Source organism: Egretta garzetta, unplaced genomic scaffold (assembly GCF_000687185.1).
Source record: "Egretta garzetta isolate BGI_Z169 unplaced genomic scaffold, ASM68718v1 scaffold62, whole genome shotgun sequence".
Lineage (NCBI taxonomy): Eukaryota > Metazoa > Chordata > Aves > Pelecaniformes > Ardeidae > Egretta > Egretta garzetta.
The window spans coordinates 1233266-1245198 of NW_009258947.1; the positions used below are offsets into that span (position 1 = coordinate 1233266).

An 11933-nucleotide genomic window follows, 5' to 3' on the forward strand; every position below is an offset into this window, starting at 1 on the left:
ATTCATCAGCATCTCAATGATACTCGCTTTGGAAGAATAGCTTCCTCAATACAAGTGCTTGAATGTTAGTTTTGTGTATTGGTTTTGGCCACGCTAGAGTTAGTTTTCTTCGTAACTGCTCCCATGGTGCCATATTTTTTGGATTTGTGGTGAAAACAGTGTTGATAACATAGGGATGTTTTCATTATTGCTGAGCAGGGCTTACACAGAGTCAAGGCCTTTGCTGCTTCTCACCCCACCAGGAGAGGCTGGGGGTGCACAAGAAGCTGGGAGGGGACACAGTTGGGACACCTGTGGGATATCCCACACCATATGACATCATGCTCAGCATATAAATCTGGGGGAAGAAGGAAAGGGGGGACACTCGGAGTGATGCCGTTTGTCTTCCCAAGTAACCATTAGCCCTGCTTTCCTGGAGATGGCTGAACACCTGCTTGCCCATGGGAAGTAGCGAATGAATTCCTTGTTTTGCTTTGCTTGCACATCCAGCTCTTGCTTTACCTACTAAACTGTCTGTAACTCAACCCATGAATTTTCTCACTTTACCTTTCCAATTCTCTCCCCCACTCCACCAGGGGGGTGAGTGAGCATCTGTGTGGGGCTTAGCTGCCTGCTGGGGTTAGACCATTTAGTAGCATCTTTACTGGAGTTCATTAAAATGCCGCAGTGTTAGTAGCAGTACTCAGGGAAAGGATCCAGGATAAACCTCTTGAGTAACTTGCTTTATTAGAGTCAGAGATCTGCAAAGGGCAGTTAACTTTGTCTTATTATGCTGCTTATTTCTGTCTGTTTTCTCTAGTTGTCCTCTGAGGAGAGTAATTGTGGATTTTGTCTTTCTAGCTGTAGAATATCCTGGCAAGGGAGCCTTACAAAAAGAAAATAGACAGTCACTTTTGATGTCTGTCTTTCTGGGAATGGTAGTCTTAATCCACAAAATGGACTGTGCTTACTTGATGGGGAGATGTTGCTGGTAGCTTGTCACAGGTTTTTTCTTCTCATTGAATGATGGATAAGTGTAGAAAAACTAAAATTTGGGCTTCGTAAGCAAAGCTTTCTGCACAAGTATCCCCTCAGGCTTGCATTTTGTCATTTGCTTTTCTTATGGTCACAGATTATTCAAGGGATTGGGCTCAAGCAAAGCATAAGTGGTCGTGTATAAACTAGAAAGAGCTCAAAAAAGGTTTAACAAGACATTATCCCCCATATTTAGTCATTTACTGACAACTGAGGCATATCAGCAAGGTACATGTGGAGATAAAGTTTGAAGGGCTGGTGGTTCAAGGATTTCCCAGCTCAATGAAGGTGATTTTTTTTTATTTTTTTTTTTTTTTTTCAGTTGTGAGGGAAAGTAATTGAAGAGAGTTCAGTGATAGTATGTTCTTCTGTTAAGCTGCGGTACGAGCCATTCTTAGAACAATGTAAGTTCTGTTCTCTTGGCAGAAATATTTTCTTAGGAATCTGCACCAGATTACTTGTATAGTGTCCATGCACTGTATATTAAATTAAAAATTGAAGTTTAGGTAGCAACATGGTTTTTTTCCAGATATCTCTTTGCCCGCCCCCCCATCCCGCAATATCTGCTTGATCATGTAGAATTTATGAAATTGGGGATGTTGTTTTGCAATAGATAAATTTCTTAGTATTACTTTATATTTTTATAAAATATGTAATTTCAAGTGGTTGAAATACGCATGCATCCATGTAAAGATGATAGTTTTGTTGATGAGCAGATTATTTGCATATATTCCTTTTCTTTAATCAAATTATGCTTGCATTTGAGTAACTAGTAGCAGATTGCCAGTGTCGTCAGAAAGGGGCCCATAAGAGGAAGAGGCGTATAAGAATACTGCTAATTCTGTAGAACTAATTGGGTTACCATGTGTTTCTGCTGCTGTCTACTTCTAGTTTTTCTATGTGATTAAATAGTTGTAACTTACTGATTTTAATGAGTGATTCAATTGCAGTGCCTCTGTGCCAGAAGAGACCTGCATTTTGAGCAGCTTTATAACACTTGTGTAGGAAGATACTTGTTTTAAAAGAAATCTTAAAAAAAATGCATGCTTAGTCTGTAAATGTACTGTATTAATTTATTGCCAAAATGTCGTCAAATAGAAGACTTTAAATGTGACCTTGCTAGTGAATTCTGGGGGTTTAAAGCTGCTTTTCTGACTCAAGTTCAGGACTTCAATATATTAATTTTCAGCTTTCCCTGTGAGAGGTGGGGACTACTAAAGACAGACTTGCATGGAATATGAGGGAAACTCTTGTATCAATTAGTTGTTGTTTTTTAAAGTCTTCAAATACCTTTAAAACACTGCATTTCTTTCTGTTCAAAAAAGTTTTCTTACCCCACAGTGTTCATAGGGAAAGTACTGAAACGACTCTATGCTGAAACTTCATCATCTTCTCTTGCACATACTTCGAGTGGAGAAGGGGAGGCGGTTCTTGGAAATCTGGGCTCAAAATCCAAGGAAAAGAATTTGGATAATGTTCAGACTTCATCAGCGGATGCTAGCACATCAACGGACACACCCTGTAAATCATTTCAAGGTGAGACTGCATAGTCCTTTTTCTGATACTGTGCTTTTAAATATAGCTACTTTACTTTTACTTGAGAACAGTATAGTATCTACTTTTTTCATCTATCGATACCAACAGACAAGCTTGAATACAAGCACTAATGGTACTCACTACCTAGAACACTGGAGGTCAGTGCATAAGTCCTGCGAAAACCAAGACTATGTCTTGGTGTATATGAGTGAACACAGCATTTAACAGTAGCTAATATGAAACTCCGGTGTAAGCTATAACTGTCTTTGGTGTAATGTCTGTTGAACAGTGAGAAAATGACTTACAGTGGTACAGCTCTGCTCAGCTATTAGAAATACACCCAAAGATTGGTGGAAATATATGATCCAGAACTTCTTCCTGCCCTCATGTTGCATCAGAAACCCCATGGGGAACATAAACCCAATAGAAGGCAAATATCAATTCAGGCAGTATGGTAGTACCCTGCTAAAGAGCATGATTTTATGTGTCTTTATGCAATGAAAGTGGCACGTGAATATTTTGACAGGTAAGTAAAAGCCCTTTGTCAACTGGGTTATAGAATGTGGATGCTATGCCAAAAGGTGAGCAAAAGAGATGCAAAATGAGGTAGATGTGGTATTACTTGTGGGTGAAAGGCTCTGTGCATAAGTATAAAAGAAGTGTGAATCGCTTCATGTTGCGGCTCATCTAAAACCAAATTTTGCCATAATTGAAAGAGGATGTTAAACTGACTTGAAATAAAAAGTCATGTTTCCCGAGAGTATAAAAAGCTTTCTCTAGGGGATGTGGTCAACTAGACCTGTTATTCACAAACAAGGAAGAACTGATTGTGGATGTGGTCTGGGGCAGGAGACTAAAGTCCTGAAAGAAGTGAGCATAAATGAGTAGTAGAATTAGAACCCTGTACTACAGAAGAACAGATGTTTGTCTTGTTCGGGGATCTGCTTAATAGGATCGAATGGAAGACTAGTCTGAATTGCAAAGGAGCTCTGGAGAGCTGGTTGATCTTCAAGAAAAACCTTCTCAAAGCACAAGAATGGCTCATTTTGGCATGCAGAAAACTGAGCAAGTGTGGCAGGATACCTGACCGAGCTCAGATGCGTTGGGGAGCAGCAAGGGGAAGGTGAGGGAAGACTAGCTGGGACAAGGCAGGCACAGGAGCTGTGTCATCACTGTGAAAGCACTCCCCCACGGTATCTAAAAAAAGGAGAGCAGAGTATGTCTGGTAACAATAACCAGGTTCAGCCAACAGCCCAGTGACACCAGGCAAATCAATAGTGACAAGGCAGGTCTGAGATCAAGCTAGCATGTGAAGTCTGTGAGTCAGGGTATGCATCAGTTGGGGTATGTGCCCAGGCACAGGCATGGCTGCAGTCTAGCTCAGGCTGGAAGCTGCTTAAAAGCCTCAGCTTAAAAGTGGCTCCTGAGTGATGCAAGGCGAGCCCCTGCTGAGGTGGCTTCTTAAAGCAGTTCTTTCTTCACAACAATCTGGATCAACAGCTGTGTGATATCAGAGCTGCCTGTAAGTGCAGGTGGCTGAGCTCCTAAGAGGGAGCTCTGGGCCCGTACAACACAAAAAGGAAATACAAAGGAGGTGAAAGCAGGTATTAGCTACCCAAGAGAAATAGAGAGATGTTGCCTGAGTATGCTGGGATGGAGTTAGGAAGGACAAAGCTCATCTGGAGTTGAAACTCGTGAGGGATCTGGGAAGAAACAAAAAGGGCAACAACTGGAATGTTAAAAAAAAAAAATGTGGGCCCATTACTCAGTGGGCAAGGGACTAGTGATAGAAGACAAGGAGAAGGCTGAGGTCCTTGGTACCTTTTTTTTGCCTGTCTTCACTGGTAAGATTTGCACTCAGGCCTCCCAGGCCCCTGAGCCTAATGGTAAAGTCTATGGGAGTGAAGCATTACCCACAGTAGAAGATGATAGATGAGGAGTAGTTAAGCCAGTTGTGCAACTGCATGTCAGTGGGACAAGATGGTGTACATCCAGGGATGCTCGCTGATGTCATTGTGAGCCTGGTTTCTGTCCTCTTTGAGAAGTCATCGCAATTGGGATGTTCTGCAGTGACTGGAAAAAGCAAACATCATACTTGTTTTCAAGAAGGGTAAGAAGGAGGATCTGAAAAACTGTGAGCATGTTATGGAGTAAATCCTTTTGGAAGCTCTTTCCAAGCATGTGAAGGACAAAAAGGGAATTGGGAACAGTAAGTGTGGATTTACCAAAGGCAGGTTGTGCAACCCAGTTGCCTTCTATGATGACATGACTGGCTTGTAGATCAGGAGGGCACAGTGGATGTTTTTTTTAATTAATTTTTTTTAGCAGGGCCTTCAACAAAATCTCCTGTAGTATTCTTCTAGCCAAGATGGTGAGATATCAACTGGGTAAGTGAATGGTCAAATAGGTAGACTGCCAGGGTCAAAGGATGGTGATCAGCAGGACACAGTTCGATAGATGGCCATGTGCCAGTGGTGCACCTTGGGGATTAATACCAGAGTGCAGAGTCCTGTGTCAGACATGGAATAACCAACAATACAAGCTTGGGGTAACCTGGCTAGAAGCAGATCCACAAAAAGGATGTAGGGGTTCTGGTGGATGCCCAGTTGAACATAAGTTAGCATTGCATCCTTGCCACAAAGGTGGCTGAGAACATATTGTGCTGTATTAGCAGTGTAGCCAGCAGTTCGAAGGAAGGAATCATTCCTTTTTGTGAGACCACACTGGAGCAGCGTTTGAGAGTACTGTGACCATTGGGCTCCTTAGTACAAGAAAGGTAGTGGCAGAGTAGAGCGAGTCCAATGGAAGGCACTGTAATGAACGGAGAGCCAGATGATGTTATGTACGAGACTGAGAGAATTGAGTTTGTTCAGTCATAAGAAAAGGTGAAGAGGAAATCTCGTTACTTCATCTACCAAATGAGAAGGAGGAGTATAGAGAAGACTGAGCCGTGCACTTTTTTGGAGGTGCTCAGCAAGAGGAGAAGAGGCAACAACCAAGTTGTGGCAAGAGTAATTCCAACTAGATGGGGGAGGGAGTTCCTCCTTGGGGATGATCTAACATTGAGAAGGGGCTGCCCAGAGAGAGATTCTGTATCTCCATCCTTGGAGGAGCTGAAAACTGAACAGTGTACTAGAAAACTTGATCTGATTGGGTCAAATTTTAATGGGGTTTGGGTTAATGACCTCCAAAAGTCCTTTTTAACATACATTACTGAAGAATTTTTGTTTTTTTTTAATTAAAAATGCCCCCACCCAATCTGTAACAAGGATGGTTAGTAACAGGTTGGCTACGGATCTGTGGTAGAATTTGCTTTTGAAAGATTGTGTGGCTCTTGTCCTGTATTGTATCCTGTTACTGTGGCAGAAGATTGCCTGGAAATCTCCACTTTTTGCAGTTCCATTTGTTTGATGGCCGTCTTGTTTTTCTAGATCAGTACTTCTAGTACTACTTTTGTGCTGTCAGTAACGAGAGGCACATTTTCAGAAGGCTGATAAAGCATTAAGCTTATTGTGTAAAATGATACGTGATAGCATTGGGAACTAATTGTCCTTTTGAAATAGGTAACAGGCTGTTTATTGGCTCTGTGATGAAGATGTGCTAAATAAGCATGACTATGGAGTAACTTCTTAAGCTAAAACCGCCTTCGTTTGTAGGAATCTGAGCCATTCCTTATAAATTTGGGCCTGCCCAAACTCCCACTGAAGTGGGAGGTGAGGGGAGAATTTAGTTGACCTTTTGGTGTATAACTCTTCTGACTGTTTATACCTAGTTCCTAATACAATGTTCTTCAAGTTAATGAAACGAAAGCTTTTGATCCAGAATCCTAATACAGGTAAAATATAGCTCATGGGAAAGGGAACACGGAGCACAAAGAACAGTTCTGTATTTAGGATTTTCACAGCGAAGCAACAAGGCTGTTCTTGAAATTAACAGCAAACTAACTGAGCTTGTTTTCTGTTGGAGGCAAGCAAATGCTATGCTAGTACAGCAAGGGATCTGCCTTGACTGATGTTCTTCAAATGTGTTCTTAAATAAAAAAAGCCTTGAAGAGGGTTGCAGTGATAAATCCATAGGAAATAAAAATCAGTTACCCATCTGTGAAACCAACAGAACTTAGCCATTCTTCTCTGGTTGTGATTTCATTTAAATTTAAATTGCATGAATAGTCATTTATATGTAGTGATTTTATGGCATTGAACACTGAAAGTACATGTTTAGTGATAGGCTATAAGATTTGGAGCTATAAACTGTGTTGCCTTGGAAAAGGAGAAACAAGGCATCAATTGAATTTTTTGATCATATGCTATTTTAAGTAACTCCTTTCTTGTAGACCAAAGGTTATTCACATAACTACAAAACAGCCGATCATTTAAATTGCAGTAGTCCAAGATGGACGATGGAAAACGAGAGGGTTTTTTTGTGTAGATATGAACTCTTTCCTATCTTGAAAGTGATTATTTCAGTCCTACAAAGTCTACTGAAAAATTTAACTTAATGTCAGTAAGAAATTGAGGATTTCTTTAGAAAGAAGCTGACTTTAAGTGTTTTCTAGCATTAAATAACAGCTTTTACTATAAAACTCATTGCAACATTCTACTTGCCTTCAAAAGTTGTTTTCAAATTGTGAAAATACCATTACCAATATGCACAAGCTGACCTCCCCTAGATTCTTATATTTATTGGACTGCGGTTTGCAGCATTGCCTTAAATTTCTCCATCTTGAAGCATAGTAGGGACTTATGCCCATAAAATTTGAAGATCATGCTTTTATATCCTGTAAATATTTGCATTTATATGCCTCTTCTGAGATCAAGTTGAAGTTGAGATGCTTAAGTTTATAGTCAGTCAGGACCTATGTTAATGACTAGTTCTCAATTAATTTTGGAAGATTGATAATTTAGTATCAGAAAGAGTTGTCCCATAAAGCTCCTCACATAGTTCTGGAACTAAAGCTTACAGTAAGATCCAGAATAATTGGAGACTGAAGGAAAATTGAGGGATGCTTTCCTCTGTGACTACAGAGTGATCTTCTGAATGGTACTTGCATTTTCTTTAGGAAGGTGGTAGTTCTGTTAGGGATGGAGAAAACATGTGGAGGTACCACTCTCCTCCTGAACCTCAAAGTAGGGTAGTTGTTTTACACCTTATCTCTTGAAAATATTATTTTTTACTTTTTTAAAGTGACTTAAACCCAACAAACCCAACCACCTGCCTATGGCCAAAACTTCCGTTAAAGGGCATACTAATATGTACATTCCCTTTGGATTCTAATTATCCTGAATCAGACTTTTTTTCTCCCTATTCTACCAAAATACTCACTGAGAAAATGAATGTAACCAAAACAGGGGTTCCCCCTCTCTGGGACAATTAGTTAAGACTTCGTAGACGTTTCTCTTCTTGAGGAACCTGATTCTTCCATTGCAAGAGCTATAGTTATTAATTTCAAAAGACATAAAAGGTATTTTTCTTGCTTCAACATAAAATTAAAGAGGGTCTAGATAACCAGCTTTATTACTTGAAACCATTTAAAAGTTATGCAGACATGTAATAAACCTGAGCCTTCTTGGCAGGCAAAGTATTAAAGAGAGCAAATGGAAAACTGAAAGCTCCTACAAATAAGAGGACTTAATTGCTTTTTCCCTAAGCTTGCGAATATGCTTCCAAATGCAGTATTATAAATGCTTAAAAACTTGCTGTACTGCAAAAAAAAAAAGTGTCCAACAAAAGACTGAGAAAGCATTTCTAAGTATGAATTACTTGCTTGGATATAGCCTTTGACTAAATTTTGTCCTGAGGATTGGGGTTTTTTGTTTCTGACCCTTGTTAGGGCAGGATCTACTTGCAACAAACACTAGTTTTGTGGAGAATGTTTCTCTTGAGCTCTGCAGTTCTGTGATTTCTTTACTTTTGATACTTTAAAACCTCACTAATTATTTTTAATACCTTTAGAGTATATATTCAAAGTAGACATGCATGCTTCTGACTAGAGACTTGGTAATTGTAGAATTGGCTTTTTTAATGATCTCCTTAGTCCCAGGCCTTTTTCTAGGTCGGAATTACAACCACTTTTTTAAGGACTTGGGATTTACTAACCGATGTTTAGCATCTTCCTTATGAAAACTAAAATTTAAGAGTTGCTGAAGAAGGATAATTGAATACAAGTAAAATGTATAGTGTTGAATTTTCCTGTATAAAGCACACTGTTACACTTTTGGGTTTTGTGTTTTCCCTAATTCTGAAAAAAAGAAATTGAAATGCAGAGAGCCTGGGCAGAGTCTCAGATCATGTGGAGACAACCTATTTGATCTTTTCTGCCTCCATTTATTGAAGTAAGGGGTAATGAAGAAAAATAATAAGCTATTATTACTCCTAAGTTTTTAGGTTTGTTTTTTTTTTTTTTTAAAAGGGAATCCATATTATGCTATATAAATAGACCAAATGCAATTTACTCTATATTCATTTAAAAAAGTGAATGTCTATCAACTGTGAAATAGCCCAGCAGTGTTGTTATTCCTGTCAAAATTCAGTACAGCTGTGCGATTTTGGGGGCGGGGTGTGTGTTCTTACTTTTTCCATTGAAGTTGTTAATGCTGACAGTATACTGCATTTAAGAAATCATCACTGGGACACCTGAACTGTGTCTTTACTCATCCTAATCCTGTCTTCCTGCAGCCATTCTATTACAGAAAACTTAAGTTTGTGACAGAAGTGCCTAGAAGACAAAACCTCTCTAAAAAATATGCATGGACAGCCTGGCTTTGAGTTGATCGAACTGATGAAGTGCATATGCTTGAGAGATTAAACTCTAGCAGTACCCAATGCAGTAAACAGCATTAGAGACTTGTTAAACAATTCAGCTTCGTTTTAGCTAATTACTCTGAAAAGCTGTCTATTATGAATAAGATAAAGAGCAATGGAGATTATAATTATTATACAACGAAGTGTTGTCACACACACTTATGTTCCTCTCTCAAGGGTTTAGGCATTCTCTCATTACATGCTGTATGACAGTGGCATTATACTGTGAAAATGGGACTGATATATCCAGAAGTGAGTAACACTATTTGACTGAAGACACCAGCTTCTGGTGGCTATGGTAGAAAAGGTGCCCAACCAGATTTACAATCTGGTGGCTATGTGCTTGGGTTAATGTAGAGATCTGGGGTTTGGGGAGGGGGACTAAACCAAACCACAAACAAACAAAAAACCCTGTCTCTGTTCAGACTGAGTGGGCTGCATGTATAATATCTGTAACTTCTGTTATGACAGAAACAGCCTTGTAGTTCAATCTCCAGTTCCCTTAGCAATGCTTTTTTTTTTTTTTTTTATGCTTCCTGGCAGATTCCTTCCCTTTCCAGTGTTCTTATGTATATACATTCACTCGTTCTTCTCTTCTCTTCTACATCTTTATTTCAAACAGCTTAGCTGTCAGCGAGAAATCTGCTTGTCTGTGAGACATCTGAAAGCAATTTAACAAGTAGCTGATCTCATAGCATGTAGTGGTTGCCTAATTGGAGTAGAAAATGCCAGCTTTAGCTGTAAGTGTAAACAAGCTCTAAACCTAAATGTAGCCAGCTGCAGGAAAACTAATTATCTTGAGAAAGGAAACAGAAAAATGGCTTGTGTAAGAACTTGTAAAATGGACTTGTCCTAGAGAAGGACTGATAGACAGTCCCGAAGTGAATCTAACTGTAGCACAGTAATTGTGTGTGTTAGCGTTCTCGTCCACCTTGTCCCCCTGTTTGAAATTATTTTTAATGTACTGGTGACAAAACAGGTTGTGTGTGATGCCTGTCCCGCTCCTGTGTATGCTGGGGAGTTTAAGACTTCAAGGTGCTATTGTCAAAATCAAAGTTATTCAGAGGCAAGCTTCACGTTTTCTGCTGTTAGACATGCTTACTTCCTACTTGTCTTTCCTACCAACTGTACCCTCTAACCATTATTTGAAAAGAGGAAACGCTTATAATGTGAACTTGGTACTGAACTACGTTCAGGGCAAATGATTTTCCATAATTTTTTGTGTTTCTGTGGTTTGCATTATTTTTAACACAAAGAGGAATGGACTTTTCCAGATGACTTCCAATTATGGAATAAAAAAATGTGTGTGTTGGGGAGAAAAAAGTTTCAAACTTTAAACTCTGTTTACTTTTATTCTGATGAGCACATCTGTTTATTTCCTTGTCTGGTTTTCAGGTAAGTCCCAGTAATGACATAATCACTTAATCAGTGAGGGTAATTAACTAATTGCAACTTAGACATGGCCTTCTAGATTCAGTGTTGTTGCATTTATTTAAAAAAATATTGATGGACTTGAATGTATTTGGGTTTTGAAAAGTGTGTTGAACAAATAAGATCTGCAGCACTAGGAGAAATAATTGAGCGGAATACTACCTTAACATTTTTAAGATAGCTTTATTCTCCTGTTTACACAGCTAGAATTCTTAGACATCTAACCAAAATATTGCCTACAGTCATATACCAGGACATAAAAGCTTCAGTGTCTCATATAAGTTAAATAGCTAGTAATAACTAATAAATATTTAGTACATAATAATAAGGGAGTATAGATGTTTTAATGGTTCATAGGTAAAAAAAATCTTACTTGGATGATGAGTGAGAACGAGAGGAAGGAGGATTTTTACTTTTTTAATCTGTTTTTTCTATGTGGCAAACAATGTCTGCTCCTTCTGATGTAATGAAACTGAGGGTGAGTTACAAAGGTAAGTCCTGTCTCCAGTAAAATGGGCTATAATACAGCCTTTTTAGGTGTCTAAAAAAAATGAAAACCTAGAAGTTAGTGTATCTGTGGGAGGTGGTAAGGGAATTAAAATTGAGTTCTCTTGTTCCTTGTTTTTTATTAATTTCCCATCCCAGCGTTGGGCCTTGTAAAATGGATATATCTTTATTGACCTCAATTTCCTTCTGAAGTTTTTGGTTTCTATCAAGCTGAAGGAAAAGACAATAATGAGGAAGTACTTCTGAGGATTTTCTCAAGTTGTTTTTCTTTTAATGCTCTAGTCCTCTGAGCATCAAACCTCTTCTCTTCCCTTTTCCCTGAAAACTTTACTGATGTAATGAGGTCTGTAAATTCCAAGTTTGACCATGTCACTTTCATAGACCACTTTTGCATTTATTCCACTGGAAATATTAACAGAAAACGTAATGGTTTAAAAATGTGTTTTAAACCAAACTTAGATGGTGATGTCCTTTTTACTAGCCACAAAAAAAATGCTTGTAAGAACTGAAAACCAAGAGAAAAGTGTCTTCCTTTTTTTTTTTTTTTTTTTTTTTTTTTCCCTTTATAACAGATATATGGCATAGTTTAAAATAGGAGAAAAACCTTTGTATTTGTCTTTAGGTCATCTTACACCTGTTTCAGC

At 38.7% G+C, this 11933-nt stretch overlaps 1 protein-coding gene across 1 annotated transcript in view; it reads left to right on the forward strand.

Moving 5' to 3' along the window:
• The first annotated feature begins 372 nt into the window (after positions 1-372).
• ERICH1 (glutamate rich 1) overlaps positions 373-11933 on the forward strand; it is a 60150-nt gene continuing 48589 nt past the window's right edge. The window contains exons 1-2 of the mRNA XM_009634246.2: positions 373-391; positions 2356-2550. Coding sequence (XP_009632541.1) covers positions 373-391; positions 2356-2550 — 214 coding nt within the window. The remainder of the gene's footprint in view (positions 392-2355; positions 2551-11933) is intronic.